This window comes from Balaenoptera borealis, assembly GCF_965194805.1.
Source record: "Balaenoptera borealis genome assembly, chromosome: 4".
NCBI lineage: Eukaryota > Metazoa > Chordata > Mammalia > Artiodactyla > Balaenopteridae > Balaenoptera > Balaenoptera borealis.
In genome coordinates, this window is record NC_138861.1 from 145,802,479 (window position 1) to 145,823,479 (window position 21,001).

At 40.2% G+C, this 21,001-nt stretch overlaps 1 protein-coding gene and 1 long non-coding RNA gene across 4 annotated transcripts in view; one reads left to right on the forward strand and one right to left on the reverse strand.

Moving 5' to 3' along the window:
• The window catches only part of NAA15 (N-alpha-acetyltransferase 15, NatA auxiliary subunit), a 75,963-nt gene extending 73,439 nt beyond the window's left edge, over positions 1-2,524 (forward strand). For all 3 annotated transcript variants that reach the window (XM_082389799.1, XM_082389800.1, XM_082389798.1), the window contains one exon: positions 94-2,524. In XM_082389799.1, the coding sequence (XP_082245925.1) occupies positions 94-294 (201 nt within the window). In that variant the 3' untranslated portion in view covers positions 295-2,524. The remainder of the gene's footprint in view (positions 1-93) is intronic.
• LOC309627685 lies at positions 2,107-21,001 on the reverse strand. Its single transcript, XR_014243911.1, has 2 exons — positions 19,699-21,001; positions 2,107-3,919 (listed from the first exon to the last, which is right to left on the reverse strand). It is a non-coding gene; the product is annotated as an uncharacterized lncRNA (long non-coding RNA).

Genomic DNA, 21,001 nt, shown 5'->3' on the forward strand with positions numbered 1-21,001 from the left:
GATAATGAAATGTCTCATAAATTCACAGTAAAATCTCTCTCTCTCTCTTTTTTTTTTTGACAAGTTATAACATGACCTTTTTTCTTTCTTTAGACATGTATGGAGGTATTAGAAGCCTTGTGTGATGGTAGCCTAGGAGACTGTAAAGAAGCTGCTGAAGTTTACAGAGCAAATTGTCATAAGCTTTTCCCTTACGCTTTGGCTTTCATGCCTCCTGGATATGAAGAGGACATGAAGATCACAGTTAACGGAGATAGTTCTGCAGAAACTGAAGAACTGGCCAATGAAATTTGAACATCATTAAACAAGCAAATGGAATGACTTTGGACCATATCTAGTGTATAATATTTTTGTCACGCACCTGCTGCATTGCTCTAACTTACACACAATGAGAAGAGTAAATGTTCTTGCCTTCAAATAGTGTTTTACGTTTTTTATCCTGCTGAAAAGTATATATAAAATATCTAACATATTACAGGATATAGGTTCAGTTTCTTAAAAAATTAAAAGCTGCTAAAATTGAGGGGTTAAAAAAAGATACCTTATCCTATTCCTACCTACCCACCCATGTTTTTAAACTAATTTATATAAAATCTGGAGGCTGTTACAGCTAACAAAGCAGGTGTGTGGCAGAAATATTACTTTAAATCTGTCTTGTGAGATTTCACTATATCTCAGACAGCAGAGATGCTGTTTTGTAGCACTGGATTCTTTCACTGAGCACAAAGAGGTGTTGGGGCTTTAGCGTCTGACTGATTTTGTTACAGGGTTGATTCTGACCATAGGAAGTATGCAGTGTGAATCGCCATTTACAGAGAAGCCTGCAACAGATGCTTGATGTTGTAGAAGCTGGGACATAGAGATACCAAGCAGAATTATAAGAAACCTAGAGGGTGTTCAATACGCTTGTGTTTCCAAAATTCACTGTACATGATCAGTTTGGTGTTCTTGTACCACAGTTTTTAACTGGAGGAACCAGTTGGAACAATCTCAATTCTAACTAAAACTTGAAGAACTAAAATAACAATGCAAACCTTTCAGCATTGTTTTGGCCAAACTTGTTAAAACTGTAATGCAAGAACCAAATGCACTGTGATGTGGCACCAACTAATTAGCAAGCATGAACTTTTTCACCCAAGAGTGAAAAAAGACAACCTACCATGGCTTGGAGTTAAAGAGCAGAACTCCTGACTACCATTCTGTGACCGATCAAGAGACTAACAGTTAAAAACCTCAGCAGGCCTTGTTCACGACATGCAGAAAAAAAAGTGCTGCAGTTTAGATACCTCTGGAATTTTTCCACAGTGTCACAGGTTTGTAATACTTGAAGCCCTACATTTCTAAGAATATATTTCTTGCTCAGTTGTTTCAGGCAAGCCCAAGACTTTGTAATTTTTAAAGGGCCCAAGATTTTTTTTTTTCAATAACAGACCAGCTTCTTTTTCCTGCAGTTACAGATGTAATTTCCTTTTTGTTGTCAAACATAAGGTACCAAATATGATGCAATAAATTGTTTTGAAAAACAGTTGTGTGAATATTTCAACTAATATGTGTTGGGCTTCTGTGAAAATACACAGGTGGAAACAGAGGTGCAAGCCTGAGGCAGTGTAATGTGCTGTAAGGCTAGTGCAGAGGGGAGCTTTTTAGATTGGGCTTAGTGTTGGTGTCAAAAAAATTACATAATGCAAGTGTAGCGCTGTTCCTGCATTAAGATTTCATTGAGGGCTAGGATGGCAGCAGGTACTATGAATAGAATTAGTAATTTGAAAGGAAAACTGAGAACTGCTATTTTGATTGAGAAAATGAGCCTTGAAATGTTAAACCTGTACACTGAGAACTATGGCCAGAGGCTCAGCGCTCTCTTGCATTTGCAAGATCTCAGCAAATAAGGAGATTAAGTACAATGAATCGATTGTATATATAACTGACCTTTTGTGGTACTTTTAGTTTATAGAAAGTATATTCTAAAGGGAATTTTCAGGAGACCTGATCCTTTTACTGATTGAACAGGTGTGCTAAACTCAACATTTCATAGTACATGACCTGCATTCCACATCCCAGTCTAACGATTTAGTGATGTAAAGACAAGTACAGACTGAACTCCAGTGCTTTGTTATGTTTTATTAACTGGCCCTGTCTCAGGAACATCTTAACAGATGGCAAAACAAAACAAAACCTTTTCCGGCTTCTCCTGTGAACGGCAACTGAAGTTCCCGTCGTCGGTGGAGGGAACACTAGGGCTCCCTCCGCCGCTGACGAGGTGTTGGGAGGAGGCACCAGCCACGTGGCAGGGGCCGCATGTGTGACTTATGTTGAAACGCTACTGTATATGGAAATGAAATTCATATATTTGTCCTGACGATGTTCAAATGATGTAGATTGTCTTAGAATGAATATTCATAAGTACTAAGAACTCTTGATGCAGATGCCACCCATGAGGAGCTAAATTCCTAACCTGTATATTGTATTCCAACCCAATTTTACTGGAACTGTTGAATAAATATTTTATTTTCTTTCAGGTTTACTTGATAGTGGATACATTGTCTGGTGTCAGAGGACATTGACAAGGGTTCATTTTATGTCCAGACACCCCCCCAAACCATTGTACTGCACTGTCTTGCTCTGGGTAGTGCCAACTGGATCATCACACACCTGCCTCGTTCACTCTATTCCAAAATGATACTGTGGGGAAAACAGGGTTAGAAAAAAAAAAAGTGGGAAGAAAATGCAGTGATGTTGTAATCTAAACAAGTGCCTTATGTCTATTGCTAAGAACTGGTGTTATCAACCCTTTTGAGAAGAAAGGGTCCCTTGACCTGTATTAACATAGGAGAAGTAAAGTTCTTTTTGTTTTTCTTTATATTTACTACTCTTGTCATTTCTCATTTAAAAACTCAAATCTGACTAGGTTAGTTTTTCTCAGCTTTAATTAGATAGTTGAGTCATACCGTTTTCAACATTTTTCTGTATCTATTTATTGTGCACAAGAATAAAGTGATCTAATAGCATGACTAAAAGTAGTCCCGATATTAGTGCATAGCTTTTCTGTGGGTTTCATCAAGCCCTTGTTTTTCACAGTGTTGTCTGTACTCCGTGGTATATTGCTGTTAGAGCTGTGAAACGAAAGATGTGATTTTAAGAAGAGGCCAGAGAAGTGTGGTCTAGATTCAGGTAGGTTGTGATAAATTCAGGGAAGTCTCTCTTCTACACCATTTCTAGGAATATTTCAGTTGCCATGTGTAGCATCTGTTTGGAAAAAGTTTAAAAGTGAAGTGTTGGATTTTCTTACCAGATCACGTATATCCTTGTCGTAGTAACTACCAGCCTTAAATTTTGACGTTACTCTTAACCGAGAGAATTCAAAGGAAGACTGATCTTTCAGATGGAAGGTAGTCTTCCTCTTCTAGCTCATGCTCCACCTCTTTCGGTTTCAGGCAAGGTTTCTTGATACCATTCTGCTGTCATCTGAACTTTGCTGGGTCCACTGCCAAACTTACATTAAAAACAGCCCCATGGAGTGGCTGTGCTGCCCCGTGGGGGGGGCTGAAACCTTAAGTTTTGTTCCAATGTTGATGGTTGGCGACCTCACAACTTGTAGCAATAAAGCATTTCTGGAAAAGGTTATTCCTCTCTGTTGAGCTGCACTTGCAGCTTTCAGTGCATCTTGCGAGGCGGATGTCGGCAGTGTGCAGGTCGCTCTGGAGAAGAGTGCCGTCACTCTGATAACCAGAGGATTACCTGTTGCGCACTCTAGGTTAACCACGCGGCCTGTTTGGCGCTGCCGCTTCCGTCAGGACACGCCCCTCTTCGGGTGACGTAAACATGGGCAGAAGAGAAGGGAGGCTGTGTGTTGTAGGAGGGAGGGTCTAAGGGTTCCAGCCTCTTGGTTTATCCAGTTGGCCTCTGAAGCGATGCCATCCTGGGATTATAGCCAGGAGAAAGAAAAATTGGTACTATTTAAATTAGAATTTACTGAACTGTCAACTATAGATAAACTTGGAATTTTAATCCTCAGTGCTCTTTGTAGGGTTCTGTGTGCCAAAAGCAGAGTACAGATTTTGTTTCAAGGCTTCTTGTAGCAAAAGTAAAGTTGATACTTGGCAATCTAACAAGACTGTAATATAGTTCTTACATTTTTTAATATGCATTTTTTGGTGTCTATTTTAAGGGTCTGTATTATTTCATACAAGTGGTACAGTTCTTCCTAACTGAAAAAAAAAATTGATGGTGACGAAAAAATGATGGGAAATTTTCCTATCTGTGATATAAAGATTTCTGCTGTTGCTAAATGCTCAGCTGGGCCTCAATAAGTATAAATTTTTAGAAACAACATAGGAGGGAAGAGATTTTTGGAATATATTCTGGATCCCATGGCTTGCTTTCAGCTAATAATTAAATTTGCCTTCTATATTTAGTTGCCTGTGCATTGTCTAACAACCACGAAGCCTGTCTGCATACCATTCTATGGCTATCTTTCCAGTCTACCATAGTTTCCTAGTACTGAGTTTTGATAAACCTGCCACTTGTTTGCTTTGATCTGCAAGTTTATCAAATCCATTGTCTAGTGCCTGATGCCTTATCACAACTGGTCTAGATACTGGGTTTTCTAAAGTGTTCTAAAACTCTGGTGTTTCTTAATTAATAGTGAATAACTAAGCTAACCACCTCTCATCTTTCAAACTATTTGACTTCGAGTAGTCTTACTGTTGGCTGATGCATTCCATATCTCATAGCATTGTTCATTGACCTGCTAGGATGCTTTAATTTTAGAGAAATATCTGATTGCAATGTGAAGTTAAATGATTAATGCTTTGGTTCAGACTCATGAAAATCCATTTCTAATGTGATGTATGAAATCTTAAGGATTTACACTGGGTACATTTTAGTATAAAGGTACAGTGATTAGGACAGTACGTAGTAGATATTCAAATCCTTGTTAAATTTGCTGTGAATATTAATATTGCCCTATAGATTGTAGAAAATAGCAATAAAGTACTATTAACTTTCAGGTCACCTGCAAAGGCTCATAGATTTTTTATCTATTGGTTTAGAGTATTCCCGTTTATCTTCCCCTTGTCCCTCTCTGTTGGTCTTCAGGAATTTCTTCAAAATGCCACAGATCCGTTATTTATGTTGAATGAATGTCTCGCATCTAATTTTTGTTTTTTTCCTGTAGTTTGTCAGAGGAACAGTTGTGACTGGCCTTGTAGGAAGCAGGTGACCGGAGCGCCATCCTCTACTTTCTCAGTTGCCTGTTCATTGTGGCCTTAGTTGGCAGTGAATCTACTCATCCTTCATGTCTTTAGCAACCAACCACCCAGGTAACAGTCATGTCCAGTGGAATTAAGTTACTGCAAAGATTGCCACTCAGTAGTTGTTTTTCTTTCATCTTTCAAACAGTATAAGGGGACTGGTAACACACAAACCACTTACCTGTAAGGCTCTGTTTTCTGCAGCCTAGTATCTTGCCTTTTAATCGTTACAAGTAAGGAGACACTAGGTGGGGATCTGCACTGCTTATTTCTAGACACTTGACCTATATATAGCCAGTGTTCATCACAACAAAGCTGTGGTCCACAATTGATCTTCTCTACTTAGGATTGGCAGTTGAATCTTTTTAAGTCATAAACTTAATCCTGGTTGTATATTAGAATCCCAGGAGGACTATTTAAAAGCCACAAACCTCAGTGCCCAGGCCCACCTGCAAAGTTCTGATTTAAATTATCTGGAGCCAGGCCTGGACATTGGTCTTATCTTGTCTTTTCCTTCCCTTCCTTTCTCCCTTCCTCACATCCTCCTTCTCTCCCTCTCTCCCTTTCTTCTTTCCTTACCTCTTTCTTTCAAGACTACCCCAGTGATTCTAAGGTATACTGTCTTTTTTGAGGAAGAAGTTTAAAATATTTTATAGTATTTGGTTTTTTCCTCAAAAAGCTCAAAGGGCAAGCAACTGTGTAAGTGCAAAAAGATTAACTTTCCCCTGCCTTACATTAAAGGGAAGAATTTGTATTTGAACTTTCTGTCAAAAGGTCTGTCAGGTTATTTTCAAAGTCCATGCTTTTCCTGCTTAAATCATGCTGCTGGGACTTCCCTGGCAGTGCAGTGGTTAAGACTCCACGCTCCCAATGCAGGGGACACAGGTTCGATCCCTGGATGGGGAACAAAGATCCCTCATGCCGCTGCTGTACTACATGAGATGCTTGTATTCAAAGAAAGAAATCACCTCTACATAGTTTTGTTAGATGTCATGGTAACTTGTCTCCACTGAAGCAATAATTGCCTTAGACGCTTGAGTTTTGCGATGGATGAATGCATGAGCACCAAAGCAAAGCACGGGGCCTGCAGGCTTTTTTTTTTTTTTAATCTTATTTATTATCATTTATTTTTGGCTGCATTGGGTCTTCATTGCTGTGTGCGGGCTTTCTCTAGTTGTGGCGAGCAGGGGCTACTCTTTGGGTGTGTGTGCCTCTCATTGCGGTGGCTTCTCTTGTTGCGGAGCATGGGCTCTAGGCACGCGGGCTTCAGTAGTTGTAGCACATGGGCTCAGTAGTTGTGGCTCGCGGACTCTAGAGCGCAGGCTCAGTAGTTGTGGCGCATGGGCTTAGTTGCTCCGCGGCATGTGGGGTCTTCCCGGAGCAGGGCTCGAACCCGTGTCCCCTGCATTGGCAGGTGGATTCTTAACCACTGCACCACCAGGGAAGCTCCCGCAGGCTTTTAAATAAGGATAGGTGGTAGGTATTAATCCCTGAAAATTCATATACTCCTAATATACATACCTAATCTCAAATCAAATACATATGGTTTTTTTTCTCCCTAAAGGACTGCATTTTCTATAAATGAGTGAATTGCTATTACAAATTTCAGATGTGAAAGGAACCCTGATTCCAGGACAGACGGAATTCAAACCAAAATGTGGCTTGTTGGTATAGAACCTGGAAAGGAGATTTACGTGCTACAGAATTATGTATCAAATGAAAACCTAGTTTATGAGATGACATTCTGGATAGATCTCCCAAATTTATCCAGTCTAGTATTTTTCTTTAACAAAATAGGAATTGTTTTATAGACCAACCCTCAAGTCTATCTAGTTTGTTCTTGACTGGTTAAAGATTTTGATAAATGAAACTGGTTGATACTGTTCATTGCCATTTTTGAGTTTATAGACATGGATGATTTTCCTTCACCTTTGCAAACTGGAAGGTCAAAATTGTTTTAATCTCTTCACATGGAAGGCTTACTTTATGCTTTAGTTACTTTTCTCTGATCCTTGTGACTAAATGTCAAATTTCTGGCATAAACACTTTGTGGCTTGATCCAACAATAGTATGATGTAGTTAAAACAAGCTTTTAGATCAGACAGAACTAAGTGTGTTTTTTTAAAATTAATTAATTTATTTATTTATATTTGGCTGTGTTGGGTCTTCGTTGCTGTGCGCGGGCTTTCTCTAGTTGCAGCGAGCGGGGGCTACTCTTCGTTGCGGTGCGCGGGCTTCTCATCGTGGTGGCTTCTCTTGTTGCGGAGCACAGGCTCTAGGCAGGTGGGCTCAGTAGTTGTGGCTCGCGGGCTCTAGAGCACAGGCTCAGTAGTTGTGGCACACAGGTTTAGTTGCTCCGCGGCATGTGGGATCTTCCCGGACCAGGGCTGGAACCCGTGTCTCCTGCATTGGCAGGCGGATTCTTAACCACTGTGCCACCAGGGAAGTCCCAGACAGAACTAAGTTTCAATCCTGGCTCAGGTACCTTAGGCAAGATACTAAGAATTTCTACTTCATATAGTTGTTGGAGGGATTAAGTAACATACTGTATATAAAGTGATTACCACAAAGCCTGACACATAGTGAGCATTCATTATAAATATTAGTATTTGCAAAACAATGTTTTTTGTTTACTTGTCAGTGTTCTACTTGATTATCTTTGTTTGTCTCTTGTAGTACATTGGACCAGCATACTCAGGAAATAGTTTATCATCTTTTCCTAGATACTAACAGCTCAAGTTTTGCTTTTTTTTTTTCCCACTAGTGTTTTACTTTACATGTACTAGCACTTTACATATTTTGCCTTTTCACACAGTAGAGAAAATGACCTCCATCATTTTGACATTCATGAAAACTTTAGTGAACTTAGCAGATTTCTTGATGCTGCTGTTTAAAATTATTTAAAAGATATGAAATAAGGCCAGTCCCAGTGTCCTTCCTTCCATCCATTCAGTAGTTAGTGAATGCCTACCAGCTCCAGGAACTATGCTTCATACTGGGGATATATGACATATATGACTATATGACATAGTCCTTGCTCTCACAGTTCTCATAGGCTAGTGAAGGAGACAAGCAAATCAAGAAATGATTGCAGCAGCAATATATAAACCCCTCAGAGTCAGTACTGATTTCTGTTTGTATGGACTAGGAAAAGCTTAACAGAGAATGTTCCTTGAGTTTGGAAAGATAAAGATGAATTTCCTATACAGACAAAAGATAGAATGTGCCTAAAGGTACAGATACATGAAACAAGATAATGTATTCAGGAACTGTATGTAAAATATCCTCACAGAATCTGGGAAATGAGGCTGGGGCTCAGATTGAAGAGAGACTTAGATGACTTACTAAAAGACTGGATTTGGTTTTGTGTAAGCAAAGGTCAGTTATTGAAGAATTAGGGAAGGATGATAAGTGTTTGAGAGAATTCTGCTAGCACTGTGATGGTGGGAATGGGGAGCAATATTGGAGGCACAACAGCTAATCAGAAGACTCAAGCTGAGCTGGTGAATAGTAGCTGTTACTCACTGAGTTCTTACTATGTGCCAGGCAATGTGGTAAGCATTTTGTACCCATTAGCTCATTTAATCCTTGAAGAAACCATGATGAGGTGGGTATCATTCCCACATAACAGAAAACTTGAGTATCATAATTTTCCTGTGGTCACATAGCTTGTAAGTGATAAAAATCCTCGTTCAAGCCCAGGTATGTCTAACAGAGTGCTTGCTTCTGATTAATATAACATCTGGTAAGAAGCGGTAAGGACAACAACAGTTCATTATGAAGACAGCCAAGTATACAAGAGATGTGAAGAAGGTAGGACCTCAGTCAGCTGGCTATGTTGGAGGGAAGAGAGCGGTGCATGGAGAAGTAAAAGCTAGCAGTGATGCCCAGGGTTTTGGCAGGCAACACTGTCTTTAACAGTATCATTAAACACAGTCAAGAATTGGGAAGAAGAAATTGAGAGGAAAGGAGGTCTTTTCAGACATGAATTTTAGGCATGTGTCCCATAAGATGTGTAGTAGGCAGCTAGGTATATAGGTCTGAAACTCAGAAGGGAGGTGACTTAAAAGAGTGAGCTGTGACAGAGTGAGCTAAGTCAGAAAGAGAAAAACAAATACCGTATGCTAACACATATGTATGGAATCTAAAAATAAAAAACGGTTCTGAAGAACCTAGGGGCAGGACAGGAATAAAGATACAGACATAGAGAATGGACTTGAGGACATGGGGAGGGGGAAGGGTAAGCTGGGAAGAAGTGAGAGAGTGTCATGTACTTATATATACACTACCAAATGTAAAATAGATACCTAGTGGGAAGCAGTCACATAGCACAGGGAGATCAGCTCGGTGCTTTGTGACCACCTAGAGGGGTGGGATAGGGAGGGTGGGAGGGAGACACAAGAGGGAGGAGATATGGGAATATATGTGTATGTATAGCTGATTCACTTTGTTATAAAGCAGAAACTAACACACCATTTTAAAGCAATTATTCTCCAGTAAAGATGTTAAAAAAAAAAAAAAAAGTAGGACTAAACCTACCTAAGGAGACAAAAGACCTGTATGCAGAAAACTATAAGACACTGATGAAAGAAATTAAAGATGATACAAACAGATGGAGAGATATACCATGTTCTTGGATTGGAAGAATCAACATTGTGAAAATGACTATACTACCCAAAGCAATCTACAGATTTAGTGCTATCCCTATCAAACTACCAATGGCATTTTTCACAGAACTAGAACAAAAAATTTCACAAATTGTATGGAAACACAAAAGACCCCGAATAGCCAAAGCAATCTTGAGAAAGAAAAACGGAGCTGGAGAAATCAGGCTCCTGGACTTCAGACTATACTACAGAGCTACAGTAATCAAGACAGTATGGTACTGGCACAAAAACAGAAACATAGATCAGTGGAACAGGATAGAAAGCCCAGAGATAAACCCACGCACATATGGTCACCTTATTTATTTATTTTTTTCAAAGGTTGATTCTGGTGGACCTAGCAGTTTTTAAATTTTATTTATTTATTTATTTATTTATATTTATGGCTGTGTTGGGTCTTCGTTTCTGTGCGAGGGCTTTCTCTAGTTGCGGCAAGTGGGGGCCACTCTTCACTGCGGTGTGCGGGCCTCTCACTATCGCGGCCTCTCTTGTTGTGGAGCACAGGCTCCAGACGTGCAGGCTCAGCAATTGTGGCTCACGGGCCTAGTCACTCCGCGGCATGTGGGATCTTCCCAGACCAGGGCTCGAACCCGTGTCCCCTGCATTGGCAGGCAGATTCTCAACCACTGCGCCACCAGGGAAGCCCATGGTCACCTTATTTTTGATAAAGGAGGCAAGAATATACAATGGAGAAAAGACAGCCTCTTCAGTAAGTGGTGTTGGGAAAACTGGACAGCTACATGTAGAAGAATGAAATTAGAACACTCCCTAACACCATACACAGAAATAAACTCAAAATGGATTAAAGACCTAAATGTAAGACCAGACACTATAAAACTCTTAGAGGAAAACATAGGCAGAACACTCTATGACATAAATCACAGCAAGATTTTTTTTTTGACCCACCTCCTAGAGAAATGGAAATAAAAACAAAAATAAACAAATGGGACCTAATGAAACTTAAAAGCTTTTGCATAGCAAAGGAAACCATAAACAAGACGAAAAGACAACCCTCAGAATGGGAGAAAATATCTGCAAACGAAGCAATTGACAGAGGATTAAACTCCAAAATTTACAAGCAGCTCATGCAACTTAATATCACAAAAACAGCCCAATCTCAAAATGGGCAGGAGACCTAAACAGACATTTCTCCAAAGGAGATATATAGATTGCCAACAAACACATGAAAGAATGCTCAACATCAGTAATCATTAGAGAAATGCAAATCAGAACTACAGTGAGGTATCACCTCACACCAGTCAGAATGGCCATCACCAAAAAAATCTACAAACAATAAATGCTGGAGAGGGTGTGGAGAAAAGAGAACCCTCTTGCACTGTTGGTGGGAATGTAAATTGATACAGCCACTATGGAGAACGGTATGGAGGTTCCTTAAAAAACTAACAATAGAACAACCATACGACCCAGCAATCCCACTACTGGGCATATACCCTGAGAAAACCATAATTCAAAGAGAGTCATGTACCACAATGTTCATTGCAACTCTATTTACAATAACCAGGACATGGAAGCAACCTAAGTGTCCATCGACAGATGAATGGATAAAGAAGATGTGGCACATGTATACAATGGAATATTACTCAGCCATAAAAAGAAACGAAATTGAGTTATTTATAGTGAGGTGGATGGACCTAGAGACTGTCATACAGAGTGAAGTAAGTCAGAAAGAGAAAAATACCATATGCTAACACATATATATGGAATCTAAAAAAAGAAAACAAAATGGTCAGAAGAACCTAGGGGCAAGACAGGAATAAAGATGCAGACCTACTAGAGAATGGACTTGAGGGTACGGTGAGGGGGAAGGTTAAGCTGGGACAAAGTGAGAGAGTGGCATGGACACATGTACACTACCAAATGTAAAACAGATAGCTAGTGGGAAGCAGCTGCATAGCACAGGGAGATCAGCTCGGTGCTTTGTGACCACCTAGAGGGGTGGGATAGGGAGGGTGGGAGGGAGGGAGACGCAAGAGGGAAGAGATATGGGGACATATGTATATGTATAGCTGATTCACTTTGTTGTAAAGCAGAAACTAACACACCATTGTAAAGCAATTATACTCTAATAAAGATGTTAAGGGCTTCCCTGGTGGCGCAGGGGTTGAGAATCTGCCTGCTAATGCAGGGGACACGGGTTCGAGCCCTGGTCTGGGAAGATCCCACATGCCGCGGAGCAACTAAGCCCGTGAGCCACAACTACTGAGCCTGCGCGTCTGGAGCCTGTGCTCCGCAACAAGAGAGGCCGCGATAGTGAGAGGCCCGCGCACCGCGATGAAGAGTGGCCCCCGCTTGCCACAACTAGAGAAAGCCCTCGCACAGAAACGAAGACCAAACACAGCCATAAATAAATAAATAAATAAAATTAAAAAAAAAAAAAAAAAAAAGATAAGCCCCCTGAGAGCCATGGCGCTTGGCCTGTGGCAATTTAAAAAAAAAAAAAAAAAAGATGTTAAAAAATAAAAAAAGAGGGCTTCCCTGGTGGCACAGTGGTTGAGAATCCGCCTGCCAATGTGGGGGACATGGGTTCAAGCCCTGGTCTGGGAAGATCCCACATGCCGTGGAGCAACTAAGCCCATGCACCACAACTACTGAGCCTGCGCGTCTGGAGCCTGTGCTCTGCAGCAAGAGAGGCCGCGATAATGAGAGGCCCGCACACCGCGATGAAGAGTGGCCCCCACTTGCCGCAAGTAGAGAAAGCCCTCGCACAGAAACGAAGACCCAACACAGCCATAAATAAATTAATTAATTAATTTTAAAAAAATAATAAAAATTTAAAAAGATGGTGACTTACAAATACTGAAAGAAAAGGGGGTAGAGGAAGAGAAGCTAGCCAAAGAGACCAAGAAGTAGTAGTCAGAAAGCTAGGAGAAGTAGAAGATAATAGTGCTGAAGAGTCAAAATTTTTTTAAGGATTGGGGTCAAAAGGTTCAAAATCAAGATGTGATCATTCACATCCATCTAGTTGGTAGCATTTTAGAAGTCTGAATGTCAGTGCTGGCAGAGATGTTGAAAAACAGCACAGGAACTCTCAGGTGTACTGTCTTTGGGAGTATAAATTGGTATAATCATTATGAGGGCAATTGGCAATATTTATTTACTAAAATCAAACGTGTGTAAACCAGCAATTCCTCTAGGATATCTATATATATCTATATATACCTGTGTATATATACATATATGTGTGTCTGTGTATATGTACACACACACACACACACACACACACACACACACACACACACACACACACATATATGCCCTGTAAACATTCCCACACATTTGCCAGAGAGACGTGCAAGAATGTTCATCACAGTATTGTTTATAATAATGAAATTTGGAAATAAAATGTAACATAAACAAATAAATTGTACTATATTCATTTAATGAAATGCCATACAGTTAATATAAATAAGCTAGCATTAAGTGAATCAAGGATTGCTCTCTAAAACAGTAGTGATCAAAAAAAGCAAGTTAAATGGCATTGTATTATATTTCTTATACGTAAATTTTTTAAGTGAGATAAGACTAAGTATGGTTTATGGATATATTCACATAAAGTAAAAGTTTAAAAATAGGTTTGGGAATTATAAACTGTCCAGAACCACTGTCCAGAGTTCAGGACAGTGGTTCTCTTAAAAGGAGGGAGAGCCACATAGGGGATCTAGTTTTTATTTCTTAAAAAACATGTTTGAGATAAATATGGCAAAATGTTAACATTAGGTGTTTCTGTTGATTTTGGGTCTATGTGGGATACTTTGTACAAAGTTAAGGGAAAAAAACCAATTTTTTAATTCCCCATTGAAAAAGTGGGTGGACAAAAATAGACTAATACTAAGATAATACTATAACTCACTCAGAAAGTAGGGAAAAAGTCAACAATTGAAACAAATGCTTCTTTGGTTTCTATACTCTCCCAGAAGGTTAAGGGTACTTCTACTGATTTATCAAGAGTGATGAGAAAAGTAGGAGGGAGGGTTACCAGGATGTGTAACATAATTTTTCAGGAAGAAAAGAGGCTCAAATAATATCTAAAACGTTATTGCCCTTTGTAATTTCCAAGGTGTTTATATGTAGGTACTATTATCCTTCCTTTACAGATGGAGGTATGTTACATGACCTGCTAAAATGTGCCCAGCTAGTAGTAGAGAGCTGGGTCAAAGGACCCGTGTACGTCTTGCCCTGTGTTCCTTCTTGCATTATCAGCTGGGTGTTCAAGTTCACAAAACTAGATGTTAGAGCAGGAACTTGAACCCAGGTTTTCGTTTCAAGGCAAACTAAACTACGCTATGTTCCTGGACCACATACATTTGCTTAAAGAGCTATTACTGAAGTTAAATGCCTTGTGCTGTTTAGAACTGCCTTAGAAGAAAGAATTGTTGAAATTTTTAAAAAATGGGTATTTTCTAAACTATGCATTTTTACACAGTATTTGTTTACCCTTTTTGATATATATGACACTGCTTTATGTTTCAAACTTATCTTTTTTTCCCCATAACCTCCTGTTATGCTGGTGTTTGGATTTCCTTTTACAATGGGGAAGTGGATTTTTAAGATGGTGAAGACAAGTGTCATAAGATCATTTACCAGTTCTGTGAATTGGAAACTACCATCCTTTATCCCTTAAGTGAAATGCAGTGTTTTGCAAAAGAGACCACTCCAGTGGCTAAGATGCCTGTGGTAATGTGGCCAAGAGCTGTATGTTATAGACGTATTGATTATTAGAGATTGCCACGCTGTCTTGCTAAAGTATTATAATTAAAAACCAAGATAACAGGGTCTATTCTGTACCTTACCTTTCACCCCAACTACAATATTGTACTTCAGGCCAAAGAGTGACTCTTCCTGAGTGCAGTGGGGGGAAAACATTAGCATTAGTGAAAACTGTCATAAACTCACAAATACTAGTGTTTATTGGATCCTGCAGTTAGGAAGTCCTTCATAAATGTAGCAGAATTGGTTTCCGCAGAGTAGTGGGAAGTGAAGCCAGGGAAATGAGGTGAGCAGTGAGTGGGAGGTGAGGACATAGAGGCTTCAAGAGAATGCCGCTTTTTCAAAAACCTTTGAATGAGACGGAAAGGGAAGATGGAGGGCAGAAACAAAAAGAAGATAAAGTGGTAAAAAGAAAGGTCATGATAGTTGAGAGATTTGAGCGTGATTATAATTAGAATGAAAGGAACTTGTAGAGCAGGGAGAAAATTGATGGAGTTAGGTCCCAAAGGAGGTAGACCTTGAAAAAGACACCCTTTCTTGGAAACAAAAAGGAAGTAAGAGAATGGTGTAAGCAAATTTATAGCTGTGAGAGAAGAGGTTTATACTAGATGGTCTCAATATTTTCTGTGAAGTGGAAAGTATGCTATTTGTGAAGTACGAGGGGGTAAAAGGTTAGTTTTGGGAGGGATTTGAAGAGAGAATGGAGGTAGTTTGGAATATTCAGCTGACTAAAGAAAAAAGCATTAATGACCAGTGTTAACCACTGAATTGAGTTTGGAAATCATGAGAGTATAGTGGTTTTATGATTGCTTCTAGTACCTCAGCTGAATGGCTTATAGAACCAGGCATATTACAGGACTGACCCAGAATTGTGAGCTGGATGACGGATGGAGGAGAAAGACGAGGATGAAGGGAAGGAGGCTGAGGTGTGGGTCCTGGCAGAATACGGCACTGTTCTAGACGTGTGTGTTGGAAGAGAGACACCAGGGAAGGAAAAATATGGAGGGGGATTGAAAGCACCGGTGAGAGAAGAGGCCCTATGACCAATTAAGAGATCCAGGCCAGATATGGAAAGACATGGGACCAAGAATAAACTGGAAGAAAAGGCAGCATCACAGGAATGAAGGCCTTGATGCGACTGTGGGTCAGGCATACTGAGGACACCATCTGTGGATGGAAGGATAAGGGTATTGAAATCACTCAGAACTACTCTGTAATAAAGCAGAGAGTGTGGCAGTGGCCCTGGAACCGTGATGCTTGGGTGTTTAACAGACCATCCACACGAATATTGAAATCGCCTAGGAAATGGAGAAATGAATTGGGGTTTAAAGGAATAAAATGATCCAGGTATAATGTTACTGTGGAGAATGGTCTGGAGATAAATGGCTGTTAGGGACAAAGCAAGGTAAAGGGTGGCAAAATCGGATGGAATAAACCTCAAAGGAATGAAAGTTTTTACAGGAGAGTGAAGTGCTTTAGACGAGGCTACAGGACAAAAAAGGGTAATACCAATTCTGAGCCTCGTGGGACATACAGTTTGAGGAAACTGCAAAGGAAGTAGTATCTTTGAGAAAGGAGTCGAGGACATCCATCAGAAAAGCCGTAAATGTGTCGATGAGTTTGTTTATAGTGGGATAGGTGGCCAAGGCCCACACTGGAAAGGGCTAAGGGAGGATTTTTGTGGGAAGAGTAGAGCTGAGGGGTCAAGAGGGCGTGCTGTCAGGTACACAGCAGTCTGGAGCTGGAGACGAGAAGTGAGAGGCAGCTGATCGCTGGGTGAGGAGGCTGCCTTCTGAGCAGGGACCAGGAATGACAAATTTGGATGGAACTACAGTTTCTCAGCTTTCTGTCTAGTTGTTTTTTGTTTGTTTTGTTTTGTTTTTGTTTTTGTTTTTGCCTGTGTGGGGTCCTCGTTTCTGTGCGAGGGCTTTCTCTAGTTGTGGCGAGCATGGGCCACTCTTCATCGCGGTGCGCGGGCCTCTCACTATCGCGGCCTCTCTTGTTGCAGAGCACAGGCTCCAGACGTGCAGGCTCAGTAGTTGTGGCTCACGGGACTAGTTGCTCCGCGGCATGTGGGATCCTCCCAGACCAGGGCTCGAACCCATGTCCCCTGCATTGGCAGGCAGATTCTCAACCACTGCGCCACCAGGGAAGCCCTGTCTAGTTGTTTTGACCCTGGTTAACCGAGGGTCCCAGCAGTGTTGAACCTCGTCTCTGTAGGAGTGTTTCTAGGTCCCGGTGGGGTGGTTATTGCTGGATCCTTGCGGGGGCTACCATGCAGAAGGACGCGTGTGGTAGTGTTTGGCCTGGTCTCTGCTGGACTTCCTTATGGTTTAAAACAAGCAGCCGTGGATTTGCCACTCTCTGGCAGGCATGCAGCAGACATCCCAGAGGACAGAACCCAAGGACTTTCTCTATGGACTGCACCCTCTTTAGTATAAGGGTCATTATCTGTGCTTTACATAAGATGCAATCCCTTTTTTCCTGCTTTTGAGAAACATTTCATTCGCCAGTCTTTTGGAGGGAGTATGATATAGTGGAAAAAGCATGGACTCTCATAAAAGTCTTACTGAAGACTATCTGCCAGGCACTGTGCTAGGTTCTGGGAATTCAGTGACGAATATGACATGATTCTTGCCTGTAAGATCCTTACAGCTTAGTAGAAGGAGAAACAAAGATAAATACATTCAATGACAAATGAGGGGTGCCTTGATAGATGCACAGGTGAAAAAGAGTGGGAGCCCAAGGGAGCAACAGTGAGTGAGTTCTGCCAGCTTGAGGTGGAGTGAGAAGGCAGCGAGTATCCTTCCCAGTTTTCTCTGCTCATCTTCCTTCCATTCTGGGTGCATGTCTGTTTTCATCATTAGTTTTCTTCATTCATTAGTATCATCATATCTTGCCTAAACTAATCTATTCTCCATACTGCAGCCAGAATATTACTTCTAAATTACAAATCTAATTCCTTGGCTTAGAATCCTTCAACAGCTTCCTGTTGCTTCTAGAATGAAACAGTTTACAGGCCACTGCAGAGTCTCATCTTCCTGACCTCCCTAAACCTCAGTATTTCATCACTTTTCTTCCCTTACTCACTGCTTTCATGTTAGATAAACTTCTTCCCCGCTGTGGTCCCTAAACCCCCAACTGCCCCCTGGTGCTCTTTTGAGCTAACACAGTTTCTGAATGGGCACACCTCAGAGCTACTGCAGGTCCACGTCCAGACCACCGCAATAGAGTATCACAGTACAGCAAGTCACACACATTTTTTGGCTTCCCAGTGCATATAATAGTTATGTTTACACTATACTGAAGTCTATTAAGTGTACAGTAAATAGCATTAGGTCTAAAAAAACAATGTATATATCTTAATTTTAAAATACTTTATTGCTAAAATATGCGAACCGTTATCTGAGCCTTCAGCAAGTCATAATCTTTTTGCAATAGTAACGTCAAAGATCACGGATCGCAGATCAGCATAACAAATGTAATAATAATGAAAAAGTTTGAAATATTGGGAGAATTGCCAAAATGTGACACAGACATGAAGTGAGCAAATGCTGTCGAAAAAATGGTGCCGACAGACTAGCTTGCTCGACGCAGGGTTGCCACGAGCCTTCAGTTTGGAAACACAATTTCTGCAGAGAGCAATAAAGCGAAACGGTATACCTGTACTCCTGCTCTCATCGCACCCACTGCATTGTAGTGAAATGCCTAGTTGTTTGTTTCCCTGACTTGACTAATCTCCTCAGGGCAGGGATCAAGTTGTTTGTTTTATGTTTGTTTTGCTTGGGGGGTGTGTGTGTGTCACACAGAAGAGCCTTGAGCATGAAGGAGTCAGAGAATACACGGTCACCTGCCTTGTACTTACAGTGGCAGTATAACCACACTGTGGCAGTCACAGTCACACCCTTAGGAAGGAAGTTTAATTGGCTGGGGCCTTCTGTACGTTCCTTGAGTAGCTACATAAAAGAGAAGTTGAACACTGTCAAGAATATTTCAACAATATACTACTCAGTATTCAACAACTAGATGGCAATGTTGTTTCTACGTCTAAGTGGAGAAGTTCATTAAACTTAAATTTTCTCTGTCAATGAATGGTCTGTTTTTACATTATTGCATGAGGTAGTAACAGGACTGTTTATTCCTTTATCTACTTATATTCTGAGTTTAAATATTCCTTAGTATTTATTCCCTAATAAAGTTGAGCAATTTCAGTCTATAGAAATAAAATATCGTAGACCATTTTATTTCATCATTTAACTGTAATAGTTTATACCTAATCATATAAGTGTTTTTGTCTTTTTTGTCATGATTATCTAATCTGGTTCAGAAATTAAAACACACACACAGATCTCATTAAAATGTTACACTAATCTTTTACTCAGATTTGACATAAAATGGTATAAAAGATGAAGTTGGTGGTCCTCAAATGGAAGTGTATCTCTTAAAAACAGTTTTATTGAGGTATAGTTTACATACAGTAAACAGTAAACTCCTCATATTTAAAACGTACAACTGACACATGTACACACCCATGAAATCATCACCACAAAGTAATAAACATATATCCATTACCCCAGAAGGTTTTCTCAGGGCCTTCTGTCATCCTTCCCTGCTCCCCTTCCCAGCCCCCAGCCTCAGCTTTCTTTATCTGTAAATTAGTTTGCATTTTCTAGACTTTTATATAAAAGGGATCATCATGCAGTATTTACTTTTTTAACCTGGTTTCTTTCACTCAGCGTAATTATTTTGTGAATCATCTGTGTTGTTGCATGTTATCAGTGGTTAATTCCTTTTTAGTGTTGAGTAATATCCCCCTAGAGATGCTCTGGGAAAAACAACTTTGAGCTTTCTCCTGTTAGAAGAAGAAACTGTCATGAAGCCTTGGGACTTCTATTTTTTAAACATTTAAATGAACCTTTTGGACCAAAAGATATGAATCTACATTAATATTGTGCCTTTTGTGCTCTTTCACTGTAGCTCATGAAAATCTCAGGGTTAGCTTTACTAATCGTGTGGTCAAGAGGGACGCACTGGCAGCTTATTGAAAATATTACCTTTGAAAGAAAAAAGAAAGGGCCACTTGCATTGTTGTACAGTGTCTTTCCCAGGTGTCAGCACATCATAATTAAAAAACTGGAAATCTGCTGTCCATTAATCTATGAACAAACAAGTTAACAACTAGGTTATTCACAGTTCTGCAAACATTCCTAATGCTTTCCCATGCCAAGTCTTTTTTCATATTTCTCACTCTTGCTGAAATGTTCTTTCCTCAATTACCAACTGAGCAAATTCTGCCCATTCTTTAAGGTTTTTCTCAGCTGAGTTGAATTTCTTCCTTCTCTGATCTTTCATAGCACATTCCATCTTTCTTTTATTCATCTTTATATGTAGTATTAACTTAAACTGTTTTGAGTATCTTATTTTTATACTATTACAAACTCTTTAAGGGCAGAAATCATGTTTATTCATCTTTAAATCCCTCAAAGTGTACACTGAATACTTGGTACCTAGTTGGTACTCAATAAATTGTTGCGTGAGTGAATATATCTACCAATAAGCTGCAAAGTCATAAGTAGTTCCATTATTAGCCTGCTTGAGAATACTGCTAAGATTCCAAAGGGAGCATCCATTGAACACTTAAATACATTTGGAGCCATGTGAGCTTTATACAGCATTCCTCACCAACATTAAACATAGTGAATTGTTAAAAAAAAAAAAAAAAAATAGTGAATTGTTGCCATGATACTATATTCCACCATGTTCCAGGCTTGTGGTCTAAGCATTAGAATGGGCACTTTTGATACGGTAGGGACATCTAAGATGAAGAAAGAAATTCATCCAACATAAGATGTTCTTCATAGTTGCACACAACATCTGTTGTTGACAGCAAGCATAGTCTAGCCTCCTCTTACCTTTGCATCTGATTTTCCACAACTGCCCTGGTCAAAACTCCCAGCCAAACTGACTCACACACCAAGCTTTAAAACTGAAGCTTTTCCTTGTTCCATTCTTCCAGCATGGAATCCGCCATGCAATTCCTGTTCCTTTCCAAGCACAGCGTATTTCTCACTTTCTCTGTGATGCATCCCTGACCACTTTCACCCGCAGTGATGCTTCCCTCCTGGAAATTCAGCTTTACTGTCCTTCCTACTCATATCAGAACATCTGATACTTGTGTCTGCTCAGACTTATTTAGTTCTTGATTATTTTACATTTTTATTTATAGAGATCTTTTCTCCCAAACTGGATTGGGACCTGGGACCATGGATTTTACTTGTTATGTCCCTCACTACCCCAACCATAAAGCCGTGCACAAAGGAAATGCTCACTGAGTATTTACTAAGTGGATGAATTTTA